This window comes from Falco punctatus, assembly GCF_963210335.1.
Source record: "Falco punctatus genome assembly, chromosome: 4".
In the NCBI taxonomy this organism is placed as follows: domain Eukaryota; kingdom Metazoa; phylum Chordata; class Aves; order Falconiformes; family Falconidae; genus Falco; species Falco punctatus.
The window spans coordinates 37,879,161-37,897,653 of NC_137583.1; the positions used below are offsets into that span (position 1 = coordinate 37,879,161).

General features: G+C 41.1%; 1 protein-coding gene across 3 annotated transcripts; it reads right to left on the reverse strand.

Moving 5' to 3' along the window:
- Nucleotides 1-801: 801 nt before the first annotated feature.
- Nucleotides 802-18,475, reverse strand: ALG1 (ALG1 chitobiosyldiphosphodolichol beta-mannosyltransferase). 3 transcript variants are annotated; one of them, XM_080387407.1, is made up of 13 exons: nucleotides 12,112-18,475; nucleotides 11,891-11,968; nucleotides 10,926-11,029; nucleotides 10,259-10,407; nucleotides 9,548-9,637; nucleotides 8,827-8,937; nucleotides 7,744-7,865; nucleotides 6,939-6,977; nucleotides 5,737-5,796; nucleotides 4,246-4,356; nucleotides 3,138-3,252; nucleotides 2,298-2,373; nucleotides 802-1,989 (listed from the first exon to the last, which is right to left on the reverse strand). In XM_080387407.1, exons 1-13 carry the CDS (start codon nucleotides 12,314-12,316, stop codon nucleotides 1,855-1,857), a joined length of 1,395 nt encoding a protein of 464 aa, XP_080243533.1. In that variant the 5' UTR covers nucleotides 12,317-18,475; the 3' UTR covers nucleotides 802-1,854. The 3 variants fall into 3 exon arrangements, with proteins under 3 accessions (XP_080243533.1, XP_080243532.1, XP_080243534.1); XM_080387406.1 differs by having other exon boundaries at nucleotides 8,821-8,937; XM_080387408.1 differs by lacking the exon at nucleotides 5,737-5,796 and having other exon boundaries at nucleotides 8,821-8,937.
- Nucleotides 18,476-18,493: the final 18 nt, after the last annotated feature.

Consider the following 18,493-nt stretch of genomic DNA (forward strand, 5'->3'; position numbering starts at 1 on the left):
GCTGCTTCAAAGGAAATGGACAAATACTTTAGCCTCCTCCTTCTGTAGTCATGGAGGGAAAATGGACAATAGGTATCTTGAAGAATCATCTTATTCCATGACTGCTAGTATGAAGTTGGATATGCAGAAGTAACCTCATCCCAAATTTTAGCTACCTCCCCCTCAAAAAGGAAGAATTCAAAGGTATGACTTACAGACTAAACGCATGCTAGTGACCCAGACAGGTGCCCCTTTATCTCCCCTTACACAAAATTCTTCAAGTCACTCAGAAGTTCTGTACATACGGCTCGTTTTGGATCTACAGTTTTATTATAGGAAGATGAAACCTCTAAAGCTTTCGGCATTACTGTTTAATTAGAGAAGTGCCTAATTTACCTCCATACGCACATCAATAGTTAAAGGGGAATGGCCAAACCACCCGACAGGATTTTGCTTGAAAGCAGCAGAAAGAAAAAATAGAAAAAAAAACCAGAAATCTGCTATAAATTCTTTATGGATCATTCTTCAATCAATAAACTAATTAAATTGCCAAAATCCTTCAGTAAGCAACTTGGACTCTCTTATTTTCACCTTCTCACCAGTGGGACCAAATCACTGTCTACAGTCTTTCTTCACGAGACAGTGGCTACTGTAACCATGGTGCAGAAGAGGAAAGGCAAGGTGTGGAAGTGGCTGCCTAGCTTGACAAAAGTAGATATGAAATGATTACTCAGTAAGCAAGTTTAAAACTGCTGGTGCAGAACCCACTGTGATCATCTGCCACCACTGAAGGAAGAACTCCGAAAAGCAGTAACCACATAATAGAGCCAAGCAGATTTATTCCTTAGATGACTGACACCTATTTTACAATCAAAAAGGTGATGAAAAACCTCTTGTAAGCAATTAGGTCTGCATATGAACACTGCTATCAACAATAAAAAGATGAAAGGTCTACCTGAGGGAGCACTCAAAATGAAGTGCCCTTTTATTAAGTTACACATAGTTTAATAATATGTTTTGCTTTCATTTTTTCCTTTTCTATTCATCTGTTCAACAAAGAATGCACTTGATGTTCTTTCTCAGGGCAAATGGGCACATTCACTTCAGTGTACAAGGACAACACTCACTGAAATGTCTGTTTCACTCTGAGCGTTCAGTAAAGCCGTCACATACCATTGGCTGTGCTTTCACATTCTTGCACACACTGTAAAGAGGAAAACGAACTTTGAAATAAAATGGTTCTGTCTCAATGAAATCATACAAGAGGATATTCAGCCCTTGTCTAGGGAAGACTAGCCAAGAATATTCTACTGGTTGAAAAAATACCACCTCCCCCCACTACCTTGAAGTTCCAATAAGACAATTAAAATAAAAGGCATCTGCACTCGCAAGAAAACACACCCAAATCATCTGCTACAGCACTTACTGTACACTAGGTATAACTGGTAATGGTTTATCTATGTATTCAAACATCTTCACCAAAAAGTGACCTTCAAGCAGCACGGGTAACGGATTTTGCACATAGGAGCTCCTAGAGTAACTAAACCTCCCTCCCACTTTCTGAAGATTCATCCCAAGTGGTAAGGAACAGCAGTCCAGATGGCAAGGCTCAAGCTCTTCAGCACAGGAACCGTGTTTTCCCTCAACATTTAGACAGCACGTAAGAAATCACCTCAGCTGCACCTTCAGCACTATACTTACTCACATGAGAAGCTCAAATCTTAAAGGAAGAAGTTTGTCCAAACCCTTGTTCCAAGATGAATTAATTAAAAACTGAACTATAGACAATACAAAGTGTTTATTAACAATTTATCAAACCTATACAGCTCCAGGAATGTATTAGCTTTTTTTGACACCCTCCCCCCCCACAAACAGTCATTCATTCTGCCCAAGCAAAGGAAGAACAGTCTGGTCCCAGCTCTCATCCCAGCGCAGCTGCTTGGATGCACGGAGGTTTTTTCTGAAGTTGTGAAGTTTGCCTTCCAGTGTAGGAAATTCCAAGAAAAGCATCTGTAAGTCAAAAAAGGAAAACCACAGAAAAATACCATCACATTACATCTGAGGCTCATTCTAGCCTTCCCCATGCTAACCCTCAACCACAATGCTGCAGTAAAAGAGCGCTCTTAGGTCTGGCCCTATAAATGGTGACCAATGACAATATTTAACACGTTCTTGCCAGCTTCAGATTCATTCACCAGGCAAAGCAGTTTCTTCTGAGAATGCAAAATGCACAGATAGTCAGATATGGAAAGGCGGCTCACATGGTAGCACCTTTGCAGTTATAGCTAGTTGGAAAGAAAAATCAGCCAAGTCTTTACCTTTAGCTGTTCTGCAAGTTCACTCGAGTCCCTGAATATCAGACCATTTTCATTGTGTTTCACAAGTTCATGTAAACTGTGAACAGAAGTCATAGAAGAAAACATGAGGCAAAAAGCAGCAAGTGGGACATACAGATTTTTTAAAAAGTCGCATAGTCACAGATACCCTAGCACAGTCTCTTCAGATGTAACATTATGATCCTGCACGTTTAAGATACAAGCTTCCTACCCGACAAAATGGAACGAAGGTGGCAGTTTTAAACTTCCAGATTTAAAGACTGTTTCTCCCTTCTATGTCAGACTATTTTAAATCTGTGATTACAGTACAAAAGGGCCCTCACTCTATCTTTTTGTCACTCATCTGGACATACATTAAAAATCAGGGCAATAATCTAAAATCAACCCACAATGAAAACCTGTCCATGATCCAGTTCATAAGATCTTGCCAGAGAATTTCTCTTTCTTTATAAAAGCTGCTGTTTCCCCAAAGGACCATAAATTCTGACTAGGCATAAACTCACCCCTTCACAGAACAGACATATTATGCAAAGGAAGCTTTTTTTTTTTACATTAAGTATATGGAACCAAAGGATTAAAGGGTAGTTATTTCTTAAGGCAAGTGGTTGCATTAAACACTCCCAACTTCATAGAAGCTACTGTTAATTTTTTGAACTGAAAATAAAACCACCTTGATTTCTAACTTAGCTTATCGAATGAAAAAAATTACAGCATAATACTGGAATCTCATTTGATACATGCAGTAGCTGCTGAACTCTTGCTTCGTAAGAATACTGTTTTATAGGATCCACTTAAACTGTATCAGAATGAGCAAGCTCTTACCATTCAAAATGTATTGCACACACAGGTAAACAACAGCCAAACATATCTACCACCTTCATGGGTAAATCCAAACCACTAGATGATTTATGGAGACACACCCCCAGGTCTGCTGAGCCTGAAAAGCAAACAAACCAGACAGGAGTCTGAATTCTCTGAAAGCAGCTCTTCTAGTCTTACTCCAAACCTTTCTGTTTATGTACTACTTCGGGTGATGCAAGCTAAACATGAGCTACCTTCAACACCACCCAGACTGACTCAATTTCCAACACTCAGGGGGGAAAAAAAGCACACAATGTACTTTGTGACTAAAATCAGTCAGACTTTAGAAACAAACCAGGCAAGTGCATATTAAATTAAAGGGAATCTTAACATTTCACCCATCTTGTAACAGCTTTTCTGCCTCTAAATCTGCTAAAAATGGGTAAGCACAAAGGAAAACCCCATCAGTATCAGACAGGATAAGCTGCACGGCTCACTAGCGACCTCTTCCAGTTGATGTGATTTCAAAATAGAGAAATTACAGTGTGATTTTGTAGACATTATATTAATTAGTTAAGAAGAACCCAATAAACGCAGTCTTTTACAGCCATATAAATTGGCAGGCTCTAACCCTGAAGAATGTAAATCAAGCTGAATATGTATTTTACTACTTTATTAAGCTTACTCACACTTCATGCTAATATAATGAAAGTGCTAAGGGAATACTATTCCAAGGACATGTTAATTTAGAATTTCAGCTACTTTTGGTTGCTCAGCCAAACACTTTATGATTTCATTTACTGAAGTGACCCTGAAAGTGAACTGGAACGTGCACAGGCATGCTGTATTTCAGCACAGTTAGAAGAAACAAAGACTACAAAGAACAGGCTAAAATGGCCACACTGGCACTCCATCCACTTCTTAGGGTAACACTGGAAAACTGTAGTTGAGACAAATTCAGCAATTTTGCTGGTTAGTGATGGTAAATTTCTGGTTTTGACTCGTGCCACCAACTTCATTCGCTTACTGTGTTCTACCAGCATCTGTGCAAAATCTCTATCAGCTCTCTGCAACTGTGCTAAGTTGTTTTTCACACATTCTCAAGCGTATTTCAAAATCCACTATTTACCAAGCAAGAGAGGGTAGTCCTCAGCTTCAAGCCATGGTGTACAGATCTGGATATGTTTAAAGTGCAGTTTATTTATCAGTCCATTGTAGTAGTCTTTTAGAGGTCCTTTACCTGTTTAAAACAGAAAAAAAACCATTGTTTTTTTATCAAGACGACTGAAAATAGTGTGGTCTGTGCATCCTACTGCATAGCAGACAACCTCCCATTTTATTGAGTACATCAAAAAGGATACCACACACAATCCCCAGAAAGACATGTAAAAGACTAAGTCCCCTTGAAAACAACATGAACTTAAGACTTCTCCCATACTATTTAGAAGAGTCTGCCATCAATATATAATCACAGAATCATTTAGGTTAGAAAAGACCTTTAAGATCACCAAGTCCAACCATTAACCCAGCACTGCCAAGCCCACCGCTAAACTGCGTCCCTGAGCGCCACATCTACACGTCTTTTAAAAAACTCCAGGTTTTTAACTCCACCACCTCCCTGGGCAGCCTGTTCCAGTGCAATCAGGTCCTGCCTAAGTCTCCTTTTCTCCAGGCTAAACACCCCCAGTTCCCTCAGCCACGCCCCATCAGACTTGTGCTCCAGCCCCTTCCCCAGCGCTGTTGCCCATCTCTGGACACGCTCCAGCACCTCGATGTCCCTCTTGTAGTGAGGGGCCCAAAACTGTGCACAGGATTCAGGCTGCGGCCTCAACAGGGCCAAGCACAGGGGGACAATCACTGCGCTGGTCCTGCTGGCCACACTGTTTTGGATGCAAGCCAGGATGCTGTTGGCCTTCTTGGCCACCTGAGCACACTGCTGGCTGATATTCAGCCGGCTGCTGACCAGCACCCCCAGGCCCTTTCCCACAACATTACCCCAAGCTGCAGCGTTATGTGGGGTTGTGTCTCCAGTGCAGGACCCGGCCCTGAGCCTTGTGGACCCTCACACACTTGGCCTCAGCCCATGGATATTCCCTAGCCTTGACCTGCATTTTGCCTACAGCCTTAAGATAACCAAATAAGTAATAACAAATTTCATCAGCACAACTGGCCCTTCGAAATCACACTAAGTTTTACTTGGCTGTTAATGAGAAGGTTAATCAAACAGCGTTCATTCTGTCTATACAGCTTTTTGGCAAAATCTCATTTGATGTTTCTCTTTTCGAGCATTAAATAGAAATCTTTCTGCCTAACACTTCAAACATCAGATTTTACAGTTCTTTTGCAGCAGTATCCCTATGTTGACTTAATTTTATTTGAACATGGAATAATGCACAGCTGTACTAGATAGGGAGGCAGACAGCTTCTCTTCTTTAAAGATGTTCCATGATTATGTGGCTGTAACAGTCCAACTATAAATCACTACTCTTAAAATCAGACATAAAAGACAACAGTCCCTCCTCTCTCCAACATCAACAGAAGAGTCAGCATAGAACATAAGAAGAAAGATTATTTCTTCTGTATTAGCACTGAAAGAATTGTAACACAAATAAACTACTACCTGTTATCACACATACTAAAGACGGAAGCTTGACTCCCTCGTTGATATACTGCTCATAATCTGGAAAAGATAAAAGAAACTGTTTATAGTCAAAAACCCATGGATGCTTGGTTTAAAAATGGTCAGAGCATATTAATTGTTTAACTTTCTACTTCAAGTAATTTCTTTACAAGCATATACCTAGTAAAACAGCAGTAAATTTAGCCATATTAAAACTGAAGAGCTTCAAGTGAAATCAACTATAGATTGTTTAAAATGCACTATTCATAAAGCATTGCTCCGCTACAAGGTATCAGCTGTTTCAATGTATTATCAATTAGAAAATGCAGCTGCAAAGTCTACAGAATAAACCAAGGTGTATTCCCTTCTCTCCTTTTGACAGATGCCTATTGAAAGTACACAAAAATCTTAGGAAACAAAACTGCTATTTACAAGCTAGTAAGAAGCAGAATGGCAGACTGCAGCCTGTACTGGGCCCTGGTGAGGCTGCACCTCAAACGCTGTGTGAAGTTTTGGGCCCCTCGCTACAAGAGGGACATTAAGATGCCGGAGCGTGTCCAGAGATGGGCAACAGAGCCGGGGAAGGGGCTGGAGTGCCAGTCTGATGAGGAGCAGCTGAGGGAACTGGGGGGGTTCAGCCTGGAGAAAAGGACGCTCAGGGGGGACCTGATTGCTCTTTACAGCTGCCTGAAAGGAGGCTGTAGGCAAGTGCGTGTTGGTCTCCTCTCCCAGATAACAAGCAATAGGATGAGAGGAAATGGCCTCAAGTTGCACCAGGGAAGGTTTAGATTGGGTATTAGGAAACATTTGTTCACAGAAAGGGTGGTCAAGCACTGAACAGGCTGCCCAGGGAGGTGGTGGAGTCACCATCCCTGGAGGTTTTTAAAAGACGTGTAGACGTGGCGCTCAGGGACACCGTTTAGTGGTGGGCTTGGCAGTGCTAGGTTAATAGTTGGACTTGGTCATCTTAAAGGTTTTTCCAGCCTAAACGATTCTACGAGAATTCTCCCTGACAAGTACTCTAATTAAATCCAGATGTTGCATATCTGTATTTCAACTACTACTCTTAACCACTGCTAATTAAAATACATCTGCATTGTCACTTGAGTATGGAAGCATTGTTCTTTAGCAAAACCCTTCATAACCATCCGGAATACAAGCACTCCTCTTTGAACAGGTAAGATTAATTCCTTCATACCTACCTTCTAAGGCTTTTAAAAGGACTGAAAAGTCTTCATCCTCTGGAAGAGAAGCCTTTATTAGTAATAGTCATATTTCTCTCATTTATAATTATTGTCTTTAAATAACAACCATCATGATTTTCCACACCTTTACGTAAGAATGGACCATGCTTTTCCTATTAAAAATCTGTTGTAACTATTTTCATAAATAAAAGTCTGTATTTGCTCCCCTTACTGGCAACATGGCAGACAAGCCACAAATACTGCACATCCTCAAAGCTACCAAGTTAGAATTTTCTGCTTGCTAAAGCTAGAAAATTAGGAGTAGAAAGTTAATTCAAAGGTATAAACAATTCTGCCCATGGTTACTAGCGATGGATGTTTCTACTCTGCTCCCCTTTTTCATGCGGAGTAAAAAAAAAAAAAAAAAAAGGGCAAAAAGCAAGACAATTATGTAATACCACCATCAGAAATAAGAGTACATATTTTAGTTTCTTTATCTGTTCTACACCTCCATGCAAGATAGTATGCCTAGAATGGAAGTTAAAAAAAGAAGTAGGAAATGTCTTTTAACCATTCTTGAAGCCGAGCCTCTAGACTGTAGCTCTAGAATTAAAATACAACTTTAAACAAATCACTGATTTTTAGCCACCAAGGTGTATCATATACAACATGTCTTCAAATTCTTCCAGCCAAATGAAGGAAAAACCTAACTTTGCCACTAATGATGTCAACGTGCCTCTATAGCGTGTCAAGCGTGACGAAGTGAAGCAGCCCTGGTTTTACCTTTTGTTAAACAGTGGAATAAAACTATGTGTTTCCAAACCTGTCCAGCTTGTGCTGCTGATTAGAAGAGCTGGCCGTCCTCTGGTTTTCATCACATGTCCATTTCCTTCATCCATTTCTGTAAAGGCAGATCTCTCAGCACTCAAACTGACAGACTCTGTACTACAGAAACAGAATTTTCTGAGTATGGACTACACAAACACCGACAACAAACGCAGAAGGAAATACTATGCTTAACTTGCATGAATTTCCAAACAGTCTGTTTCGGATTTGCTGCTCAGCTTCTCTAGAAACACAGTCATCACAGTACTGAGCTGCAGAGAGGTACCTGATCACAAAGGGGACCGTTTTTTCATCTTTTCTACCAAGAGCCTAGTGACACTACGGCTATAGGCACGATTCCATCTTCTAACGAAGTGTTTTCCTTAACAAGCTGAGGAAACAGTCAGCCTCTCTTTCCAGCCCTGTCTCAAACAATCACAAGTTAAGTAAAACCATGGATGTAACAAATCATAGAGCACTGAGGCCAACATTACAGTTACTCAATTAAACTCAGAACCTATACATTCTGTGATGGGCATTTCCAAAAAGAAAGCACTATACGCTACAGCTTTCACTTCTTTTTCAAACATTAGTTTGGTAAAGTAACTCCATGTTAAATCTCTCTAGGAGACATCCGGCACATAGCCAGAGAGTTCAACACTTAGACCAAGAGCCTGGAGGCTCTCTAAAGTGAAAGGGAGGGATGCTATGAACAAAGCACACAATCAGTGTCATCTAGTTTAATGGGAACTAGACAACTGCTGAGTTCCACCCTAGAGATATTCGATTACAGATTGCCTCAGTACTCATGCCAACTTCTTTAAAAATAAAACACTATTATTTCACACACCAAGCACTGTGGTATCACAGTTCAATGATTTCACTTATTCTGGCCTCTCCTAGTGACAATTACACTACCTTGCACAGCATCAGCTGCTGGCTAAGAGCACACAGAGAGCACTCTGCCTGCTGACATGTTCAGTAACTTGTGACCTCATTCAAAAGTATTTTTGGTATCTAAGTGCAATAACTTTACGTCATTTGGTTAAGGACTGTAACAGCATGCCTTACTTACACATACCATGGTTTGAAAGGCTCATAGTCTTTGGCAAGTTTCATGTACAAATGATGCTGAATTTCTAATGGTGTTTCCTTAAAATAAGAAGCTGGCTTGTCATAGAGCGTTACTGCCCTGTAATGAAATAAATTCACATGTTAAATAAAAAAACAGATGTCACAAAACATACATGCTACAGTGGCAGGCTACAACAATGTTAGGTAAATCAATACAGCAAAGTAATTAATTTTTTGACTCTTACAAGTTTCTGTATTCCTGAAGTTAGCTGGAACACACCAAGGTGGACACATTAATCCTGTAACAAAGGATTGTGTGCATATTCAAGGGGTGTAATGCAGACATCATTGTCCTGATTTTTAATCTTACTTCATAACTTTTTTTGAGCAACTTTGATCCTAAAGACCTCTGACTGCAAAAGAAAAATGTGCAAGGCAGAGTAACTATTAAAAAACGCAGTGATGTCTGCCTCATTCTGATTCCGTAGGCAGCTTGGTAGCAAACCTCTTTAACATCTGGACTGCCACCTTCTAGTCAAATTGTAATGAAGGTTCCTGAATGCCCACACTCCACTAGCTCGTTACAAAACTGAGCTAACATGCTTCAGGGGTGACGGATGGGCTCAGGAAACCTGTTTTTTCGTAAGATTCCCCTGAATCCAAAATCATTAGGGATACATTCCTTTGACTTCACATAAGCACACACTAGTTAGAGGTATGAGACTTACTTTATATTGCAATTCACCCACAGATCTTCTTTCATTGCATTAGTGACACACAAGTTATAGTCAGACAAACGCCCAAAGAGCTTTTCATACCTGACAAAAATTAAATCTTAGTTAGAAACCACAGGAAGGCAATCACATTAGCCAAGCAATAACCACCCATGAGTGCCCATGCTAATTAAAAGCCAAACAAAACCAAAAGAAACCCAACTGCCCCCAGTAACTAAAATTTAATTACCAATTATTGACTTGCTCCTTATACCGAAGCAGCATCAGTTTGAGAGGGGATACAGTATGACTCCCTTATCCTCTAAGCCCTAAGAACACCACACTCAAAATCCTTTATCTGCATGCCACCAATTTGATTCAGCAAGAAACAGAGCTTTAAAGATGAGATGGAGTATAAGGCATCATTAGAGAATAACACACACCCAGTATATAAAGAAATTCTAATAACAAGATCAAAGCTTGCACATGCACGTAAAAGCAACCTGCCTTCAAAAGCAACCCGATTCATCAAATTGCCTTCCTACATGTTTAACAAAGGTGTTTTAGACCATGCTTTCTGAAATAGAAAGCAATTTAACATAGCAAAATCCAGAAACCCTTCACAGAAACAGCCCTTCACTAATTATATTCCCCCCATTGGTTTCCATTCTTCTGAATTCTGCAAAGGTACATAATTTATAGAGGAGAAGAAATTACTGTACAAACCATTTTGCAATTTGTACTAATGGGTGATTCCTTCCATGACTCAGGCTCATTATAGTATATCCATAGTTGTGCCAATCAATTATCAGTTTGCTTCTCCAGAAAAGGCATGCTACCCAGGCAACAGCTATAGCAGGTAAGCCTGGAGGATTCTGTTTAATATGTAAAATGTAAAATGTAATAATAACATGTAAAAATAGCATAAGACTGTGGTCAAGTGACAAACACTAAGCAACTACCAGAAAAATAAAATTAAATCATCAAAATCACATCACTTTAAAGGGTATTAATGAACAGAGACAACTTTGTATTCACCAAACATAGAACTGCCAGTTTCTCCCATGAAGATTGGTAGGCACTTCAAATTTTATCATTGGATCAGGATCAAAATTCCCCTCCAATACACATACAAACATTTCTATTAAGATTTATTCTTTCTACTATCCATGCCAATGAAGTTTGGAAGCTCAACAATTAACAGGAAGAACAGCTGTTGGAGTTGTTAACTAAGTATCAAAGTTTAGAGCCAAAAATGTAGTTTGATACAGGTTTACACCATTGATTGGGCCAGTTTCAGCTCTCGAATAGAACAATGTCTAAGACCACTAAAAATGTCCTGTAACATAGTACTATCTATTTATATTAGAATTGGTGCCAACACAAAACATACCTGAAGAAGAACATAGGCCGGCCGATCTATCGTTAGCATCGTGTACAGTAGCTGTGCTGCCTGCACAATGACCTTTATGCCATACTGGAAAAGCTTCGGACCAACTGCAAAAGGACAGAAAAAGGTGGTAAGAACATTACAGCTCTCCAGGCAGGAATGAGCACATCAGAGAGAGGTTTAAAATAAGGGTATGTGACAGTGGAAACGGGTTCGGACAAAAAACTCACAGATCCTATAAATGACTGTTCTGTGTTCTGTATAGGTAGTTAAGGTATGTATGGATAAAGAAACACATGAGGTAAAACAACAAAGAGAAAAAGGGAAAATAAACAAAAAGGGAAAATAAACAAAAAGGGAAAATAAACAAAAAGGGAAAATAAACAAAAAGGGAAAATAAACAAAAAGGGAAAATAAACAAAAAGGGAAAATAAACAAAAAGGGAAAATAAACAAAAAGGGAAAATAAACAAAAAGGGAAAATAAACAAAAAGGGAAAATAAACAAAAAGGGAAAATAAACAAAAAGGGAAAATAAACAAAAAGGGAAAATAAACAAAAAGGGAAAATAAACAAAAAGGGAAAATAAACAAAAAGGGAAAATAAACAAAAAGGGAAAATAAACAAAAAGGGAAAATAAACAAAAAGGGAAAATAAACAAAGATAAAAAGGGAAAATAAACAAAGATAAAAAGGGAAAATAAACAAAGATAAAATAAAGAAAACGAGAAAAGGAGAAAAAAGAAAAAAAAAGAAAGCAAAAAAGCAAAACAGAAAAAAGAAAAAGAGGAAAAAAAATAATAAGAAAAAGAGAACGAGCGATGTTTCCCTGTGCGTGTGACTGCCGCGACGCGCCCCAGGCCCGCCGGGGCTCAGCACGGACGGGCTCCCCCCGCCCCCCGCGCGGTTCGACCCGCCCCTGCAGCTCCCGGCCCCGCCGCCTGCCCGCACCCCGGGCCGAGGGCACCCACCTCGCAGCCCCCGCAGCTCCCGCACGGGCACCAGCCGGATCCTGTCGCTGCGCAGCACGTCGCCGTGCGGCACGCTCTCTGCCGGGGGAGAGGCCGGTCAGAGCCGCGGCCCCGCGCACCGCCCGCCGCGGCCGCCTCAGCCGGGCTCAGCCCGGGCCCGAGGCCGCCGGCCCCTGAGGGGATGGGGGGGGGGGGGCGGGCCGCGGCCCGCCCGCACTCACGGAGGTAGCCCAGCAGCGAAACGTCGCGTCCGTGCCGGGCCAGCGACAGCGCGTGGTACTGCATCCGCGGGCTGCGGCCCAGGTCGCCCAGCACCGCCACGCACACCCGCCCCGCCACCGCCACCGCCCGCCGCCGCCACAGCAGCACCGCCACCAGCGCCGCCAGCCCTAGGGCCAGCCCGAGCGCCACGCCGCCCACCGCCATCTTGGCGTGCCGGTGGCGGGAAGGGCGGGCGGCGGCGCCACCTGGTGGCGCAGCGCTCTAAGGGGACCGGCACCAGCGGCGGCGCAGCGGGCGGCTGCCGCGTTACACCTCGGTTTTAAAAGAAAAAAAATGGTTGTGGAGGGGAATAGCGGTCACTAGAGGCGGCTCCAAAACTCTATGGTTTAAAATGTGTTTACGGTACGATGCAAAATGACTTTTCTTTCTGCGGGGTACTTGAAAGGAGCCCCGGAAGAGCGGCCCTCACAACGTGAGTCACTGGCTCAGCGCGCCCCCGAGGTAAAGGCTTGGTGAAGGAATTGTCTTCTCTGACTGAAAAAAGTGGCACGTTCTCTAGCGCAGAACGGCCTTAAGTGCTTCAAAGGTAGAAAATAACTGGTACCTGCGGTGCTGAAAAATAGTTCTTGTTCAAGTTCAAGGTGTTTGTATTGCAGTGTTCTGCCGTTATGTTTTTGACCTCTGAAACAACAAAACTGCTAAAAGTAACGAGAACAGTTTACTTGAGAGCGAGGGCAACATCTGGCATGTGTCCTGAGTGAGCTTAGGCAGTAAGGGCTCTTCGGAGATAAAAATCTGCTGCTGATTGCTTGGGTGGACTGGAGAAAGGCTCCGAGAGCAGATCAAAGGGCTATTTTATAGCATTTCTGTCAAATCTGACTGAAAATTGTGATTCAAAGGGTGCCCTTATATCTCCACTAGAAGAAGAGCAATCATTAGTGGTTTTCATATCCAAAATCCTTCACAAATACCACACCATCTTCAGCACAAAGAATGTGGCTGGCTATATAGATGGCAAGTTTCCTCACTTGAAGTCTGTTTCATTAGCTGTGAGCTAAGGCCATCTCCTCTGCTTCAAGGAAGCCAAAACTTCTGAGACAGAGAGGTATTAATGGGAGTTTTGACTGGGAATGAAAGTGCCCTCAGCACTGTGGAGCAATAATCCATTTCCCCTTATTTCTTCTTCTTGTGCTCCAGACAAAAATTTTGAACACACCTCTGGAATAGGAGACCAAAAGCAGCTGTGGAGGAGAGGGAAGGGAAGGGAATGGAAGGGAAAAGTTGCTTGCAGGAAAAATAATTTATGTATTTGAAGGAAGGCATATCCTTTAGAAAGCTTTGTTCCAGTTACTGCTGAACAACTGTGCACAAATTATTCAACAATATAAATCAAGACAGTTGTTTCCAAGGTAATCCTAACTTCCCTTTCTTACATGTAGGAGTAGTTTGCTTGTTTCCCTAAGAATGTTTGCAGAAAGAAAGCACCACAAATGCTTGCATGAATAAGAGAAGTTATCCTGAAATATTCCCCAAGATTTTGGGGAATGATAAAATAAAATGATCAGCGACGGATCATTTTATTAAATGACAGTTTGGAGCCAGTTCTCACAGCATGAATGCAGAATGAGAACTCCAATCTGTACCTGTACCAAGCAAGTAACTATAATCAAGCCTGAAACAGGTTTGGAAAAAATACTCTGTAAAACAAAGGGAGCAGCAAGAGCCAGCTGTGTACTAAGAGAAGACAAGCCACGGCACGGGCCAGGCAGCGATGTCACCAGCAGGGCACAGTCCCACAGCAACCCCAGCAGGTGGTGACAGCAGCAGGTCCCATGGCCAGTCCATCGATTATCAGGCAAAAGCAAGGTAATAAGGCAAAGGTCAAGCTACTAAATTGAAACAGTTCAGGAACAGGACTAGGAAGAGGTACATCTGCAACATAGCTCAGGGGAGAATTATAGGCCAGGCCCGAGCTTAAATGAGGCTTCCAGGCCCATGGGCAGAGGGTGTGGATGGAGGCCCAAGGTGAGTTTGGTCAGGGCCATTAGTGCCTGCTGCTGTACTCAGGGCCCTGTTGTAACTAGCACTTGGAAACACCACATCCATTTGCAGGTGGTGTGTGAGCAAAGGTGGTTAAATTTCATGTTCATCAGCCATATTCTCATATGTATCAATATAGGTTAAAAAAAAAAAAAAGCTGCTCCTGAAAGAAATGATAGATACAGCATTTATAAAATAAAACACTTGAACAAATGCTACATGTTATCTAAGGCAAGCTATTTAAAGTAGTCAGAGGGCTAATGTTTATTATCCATAAAATGAGTTAAATATCTTCCTCCCCGAGTTATGCTGCAGGTTGCCTAGCACTTGGAAATTCAGGAATCTTAAAATTTGTACATTTTCATCTCAGGTGGAAACTCCAGTATTAATCTACCTGCCTGTCTGTGTTTCTGATCTTTGGAACTGTGGAAGTCCTGCACATACAGATATCAACTAAAGCTACTCATATGGAGATACAAATTTGTATCATGACATAAAATGTTTTCCATTATAAAAAGGACGGGTTTTTTACCTTCAGTGGCTATCATAGTAAAGACTGGTAATATCCCCATTAGGTAAAAAAATAGGATTACACTTATTTCAGCAGCTGGGTATGGTAGAGCACATAGAGTATTTTATCCAAGCTCAAATGCTGAGCCCAATGTCCCGCACAGACTGTGGAGCAGAGGTGGCTACAGAGTCCTACTGAAGTTCTAACTTGCAGTTCAGTTTTACCATTTGATCTTCCTGACTACTGTAGCTTCCAAATGCACATGGTTTTAAAATCAATACAGATCATCACCTATCCAAATCTTGTAACCTCGTTCTGTAACCAGGACAGTTGACAGTTGCAGACTATTGACAGGGAAAGCCACTTGCACAGAGAGGTGACTGGTCCTTGAGCAATACCAGCGCTCATTGCACAGTGAAATAGGATTAGACCTTTTAAATCACAATCTTGTCTTGCAAACCAAAAAGGAGCTCCACCTTGGGAGCTAGTTTTTAATTGTAGCAATACTGGACGGTCATTCACAATGTGGTTTTTCCCAGTAAGTTTTAGAGTATCCCAGAGAATCAGATGATTGCAGTGCAGCCCCATTACTATTGAATGCGTATGTTTTTCTTTAGCTAGATTCTACTAAATTCTAAAGAGACCTTCAGCTTCCCTGAATCTGAATTAATATCCTGGATATTTCTGTGATATCTCTCTGTTTGCTGCCTCAGGTCTTGATCCTACCAGGTACTAAATGGCTTCAACATCTGCATTCCACTGGGTACTAAATACATGTGTGTAATAAAGAATTTTCAGCTGTTTTCACTTTGCTGATCCCTGTTTTCTGGTGGAAATGGAGATGTCAAGAGCAAATAGAAGCCTCCTGACAGAAACATTTGCCACATTTTCTTGCCAAGGTTCTGTGGAAGTAATTGAACCCCATGGTGAAAAATCATTAAGTTAGAGCCTTGTACAAGAGTTTAAAACTAGGTTAGATGTCCTGACTAGGAATCAAATGTGTCACACAATGGAGAGAACAAATGGTCTTTCTTCACTACAAATAGGAATAAAGACACAGATAAAGGGTGTTCTTCTGCAGACCCTAATGGCCACCCAGTCTGAATGCTATGTTGATATTGTGGTTATGTTTCTTTTGTCCCTATGACAAAAACAGATGTTAGCTGTTATATTTCCATTGTAATTCTCCATATTGCCTACCAGCATGTATGTGGTGACAATGAAACCATTGTTCCCTCTTAAAGAATATTGCTAATTACAACTGTGGGCAGTCTGGTTCAACAAGATAATAAAGCCTGGAATATTTGCTCAAAGAGCCTGTTCAGAATGGATCTTTTTCTGTGAAAGCAGTCAAGGTCACTTTGAGAAAAGCCTCGCTATCCCATGTCCCTCCCCTACTTTTACATGTAAACCCCTGGCATTGCAGTCACACATCTGTACCAACCTAGGAGATCTTTCGGGAATCTCACATTTAATTCTTGCCTAACTAGTCTGAGAGCTCCTTGCTGTGTATCACTTCAGTGTGAAACGCAAATTGCTTTTTATATTTACGTCCCTGAATAAAGTATAAATACCATGTCCTGTGATGGAATGACTGACTGATTCCTGCAGGATGTCAGGCATAACACCACAAATTCTGTATAGCTGTATTTTCTGGCAGGTTATCAAACTACTTAAAATTACTTACAAGTGTATTAGCTTTATAGGCACAGAGACTTGAGTTTATGAAGGTAGAGTTGCAATACACGTTCTTTTGGCCTATCTAATCTTCAGAGCACTTTGTCAGAGAATGATAAATACGGTGTAGTCATCACATATCTGAGGTTCTGAAAATAGGAACAGAGATTAAGACATTTATGAGAAGTGCATTCTGAGAGAGAACTGATTTCTGCTTGTAAAATTTTGCATGTTTATTGCATAGCAATTATATTTTAAAAAGGCTTTTTCCCTCTTCCTGTGATATTTCAGAAACTATAGAAACGCTGTTAGCAGTTTATTCTAGAAATGGTCTGCTTAAGCTCAGTGAGTCAAAAATCTAGACCCAGCACCAGTTTCTTAAGACTGTTTGGCTTAAATTTGCTTTCAGGAGCAGTGCTGAGTTAGCAGATTTTTGTTCCAAGTCACTTTTGGTTTTAATTCCTTTGTCATCCATATTCATATCTCAGGATGTTTGCCAAAACAGAATAACCAGTTAGTCACTATGTTATTCGTTGGGTTATGCCGCAGACCACTTATAAAATGAAAGCTGCTACAAAGCTTTTGAGTCATGTCTGTTCCTGTGAACATCACCTAACTTGTTCTCCCTGACAGATACACACTACATACACGTGTAAGCACTTAGGATCCATCTCCAGTCAGACTGCTGCAAGTGCGGTTAAAGTAGAGACACAGAAGCCTAAATCCTTCAGACTAGTGGAACTTCACTAATCCCAGAAGTCACCAACTCAAATGTCTCAAACTAACCTCACAAAAACCTGCTGCTACTTTGGCTACTTTTATTACCACATAATACATGTAGCACAAACTTCTTTAAAATTGCATTGTGGACTTTTTTTGTTTGCACTGAAAAAATTAACACAGAATATCTTGGTAATACTTTTTGCACCAATCACGCCTGCACCGTGGGAGTACGGATTAACCGTGGTCATAAACCCAACATGACTTCAAAGGGTTCAGACTACTGAAGCTGTGCTATATTGTCATATGGTAAATTATTGCCATTTTTAACAGCAAAGTTATTTGCTTCTTGTGTTTATTCTCCTGTTTGCTCAATTTCTACAGTACAACCCCTGCTACAGTAGAGATGAAAGGATTTGGTCACAGAATAAGCTCAATTTGGAAGCAATTCTAGAGGTAGCCTGACACGCTACCACAGGTAGCCTTGTGCTGAGCCCACAGTCTGTTTTGATGCTGCTGAGAATCTCCTGTGCTTTGCTTGCTGCACTGAAGATGAGAAGACTATGGTGTTTCAAAGGTAGGACTTCCTGGCCCCAAGCTAAACGTTCCTCTAAAGACCACTGTGCTCTAAATTATGAAATTAATTTTATTCTGTTTAGTATGTGCTGTGATGTGAACTGTATGCCTGCCTAACCTCACCTAATGTGAGCTGTTATCCCGTTTATGCTAAGACCACAGCTAGCACTAGATAGAGCCATAGCATGTAATTTTTTCACCAAGCATTCCAACTTCAACCTTCCTTCCTGAAGGGAAAATGGCGTGGAAAGATCCTTTAAAAAATGCTCCTTTCTCCACCCATAGCACTCTCTGCCACTCCAGACTGTACCGTTCTTTCAGTTGCTGCCTTTTCATCTCACCAACTCCTTTTTATCTGCTTTAGTCATTTTCTTCCCACCCAAAAAATCCCTAAGGAAAGTGTGAAGGTAAAAAGAAGTCACCTAGTTAAAGGAAATTTTTACACAACTTCCCAAAGACAGTTTCTCCTGACTGATTAAGTGTTGGCTTAGACATATTTTCAGACAGGTACAGGTATTTATTATAGAAATAAATTTTTTACTTCCACTCAGTTCTACAGATACAAGCATAGAAGAGGAAGAAGGGGGATAAGTGAATCAGAAAGAGAAGAACCAGTATATATGGCTTGTAAGATTCTCAGTAAGTTCCCACAGGAAAATTCAAATTAGCAATTATTAGACATACTTTTGCACAACTGAAAAAATTCAAATTACAGGAAAAGGGTCAAATACTTTTTAATTGTGTTCATGCCCTATTTTTCAGGGCTGGGCTGAGCTTCAGGTTCAAGGCAGAGGCAGAACTCATATTAGATCTACACATCAGCATGCACGTTCCTTTCATGATATTTCATGATAACA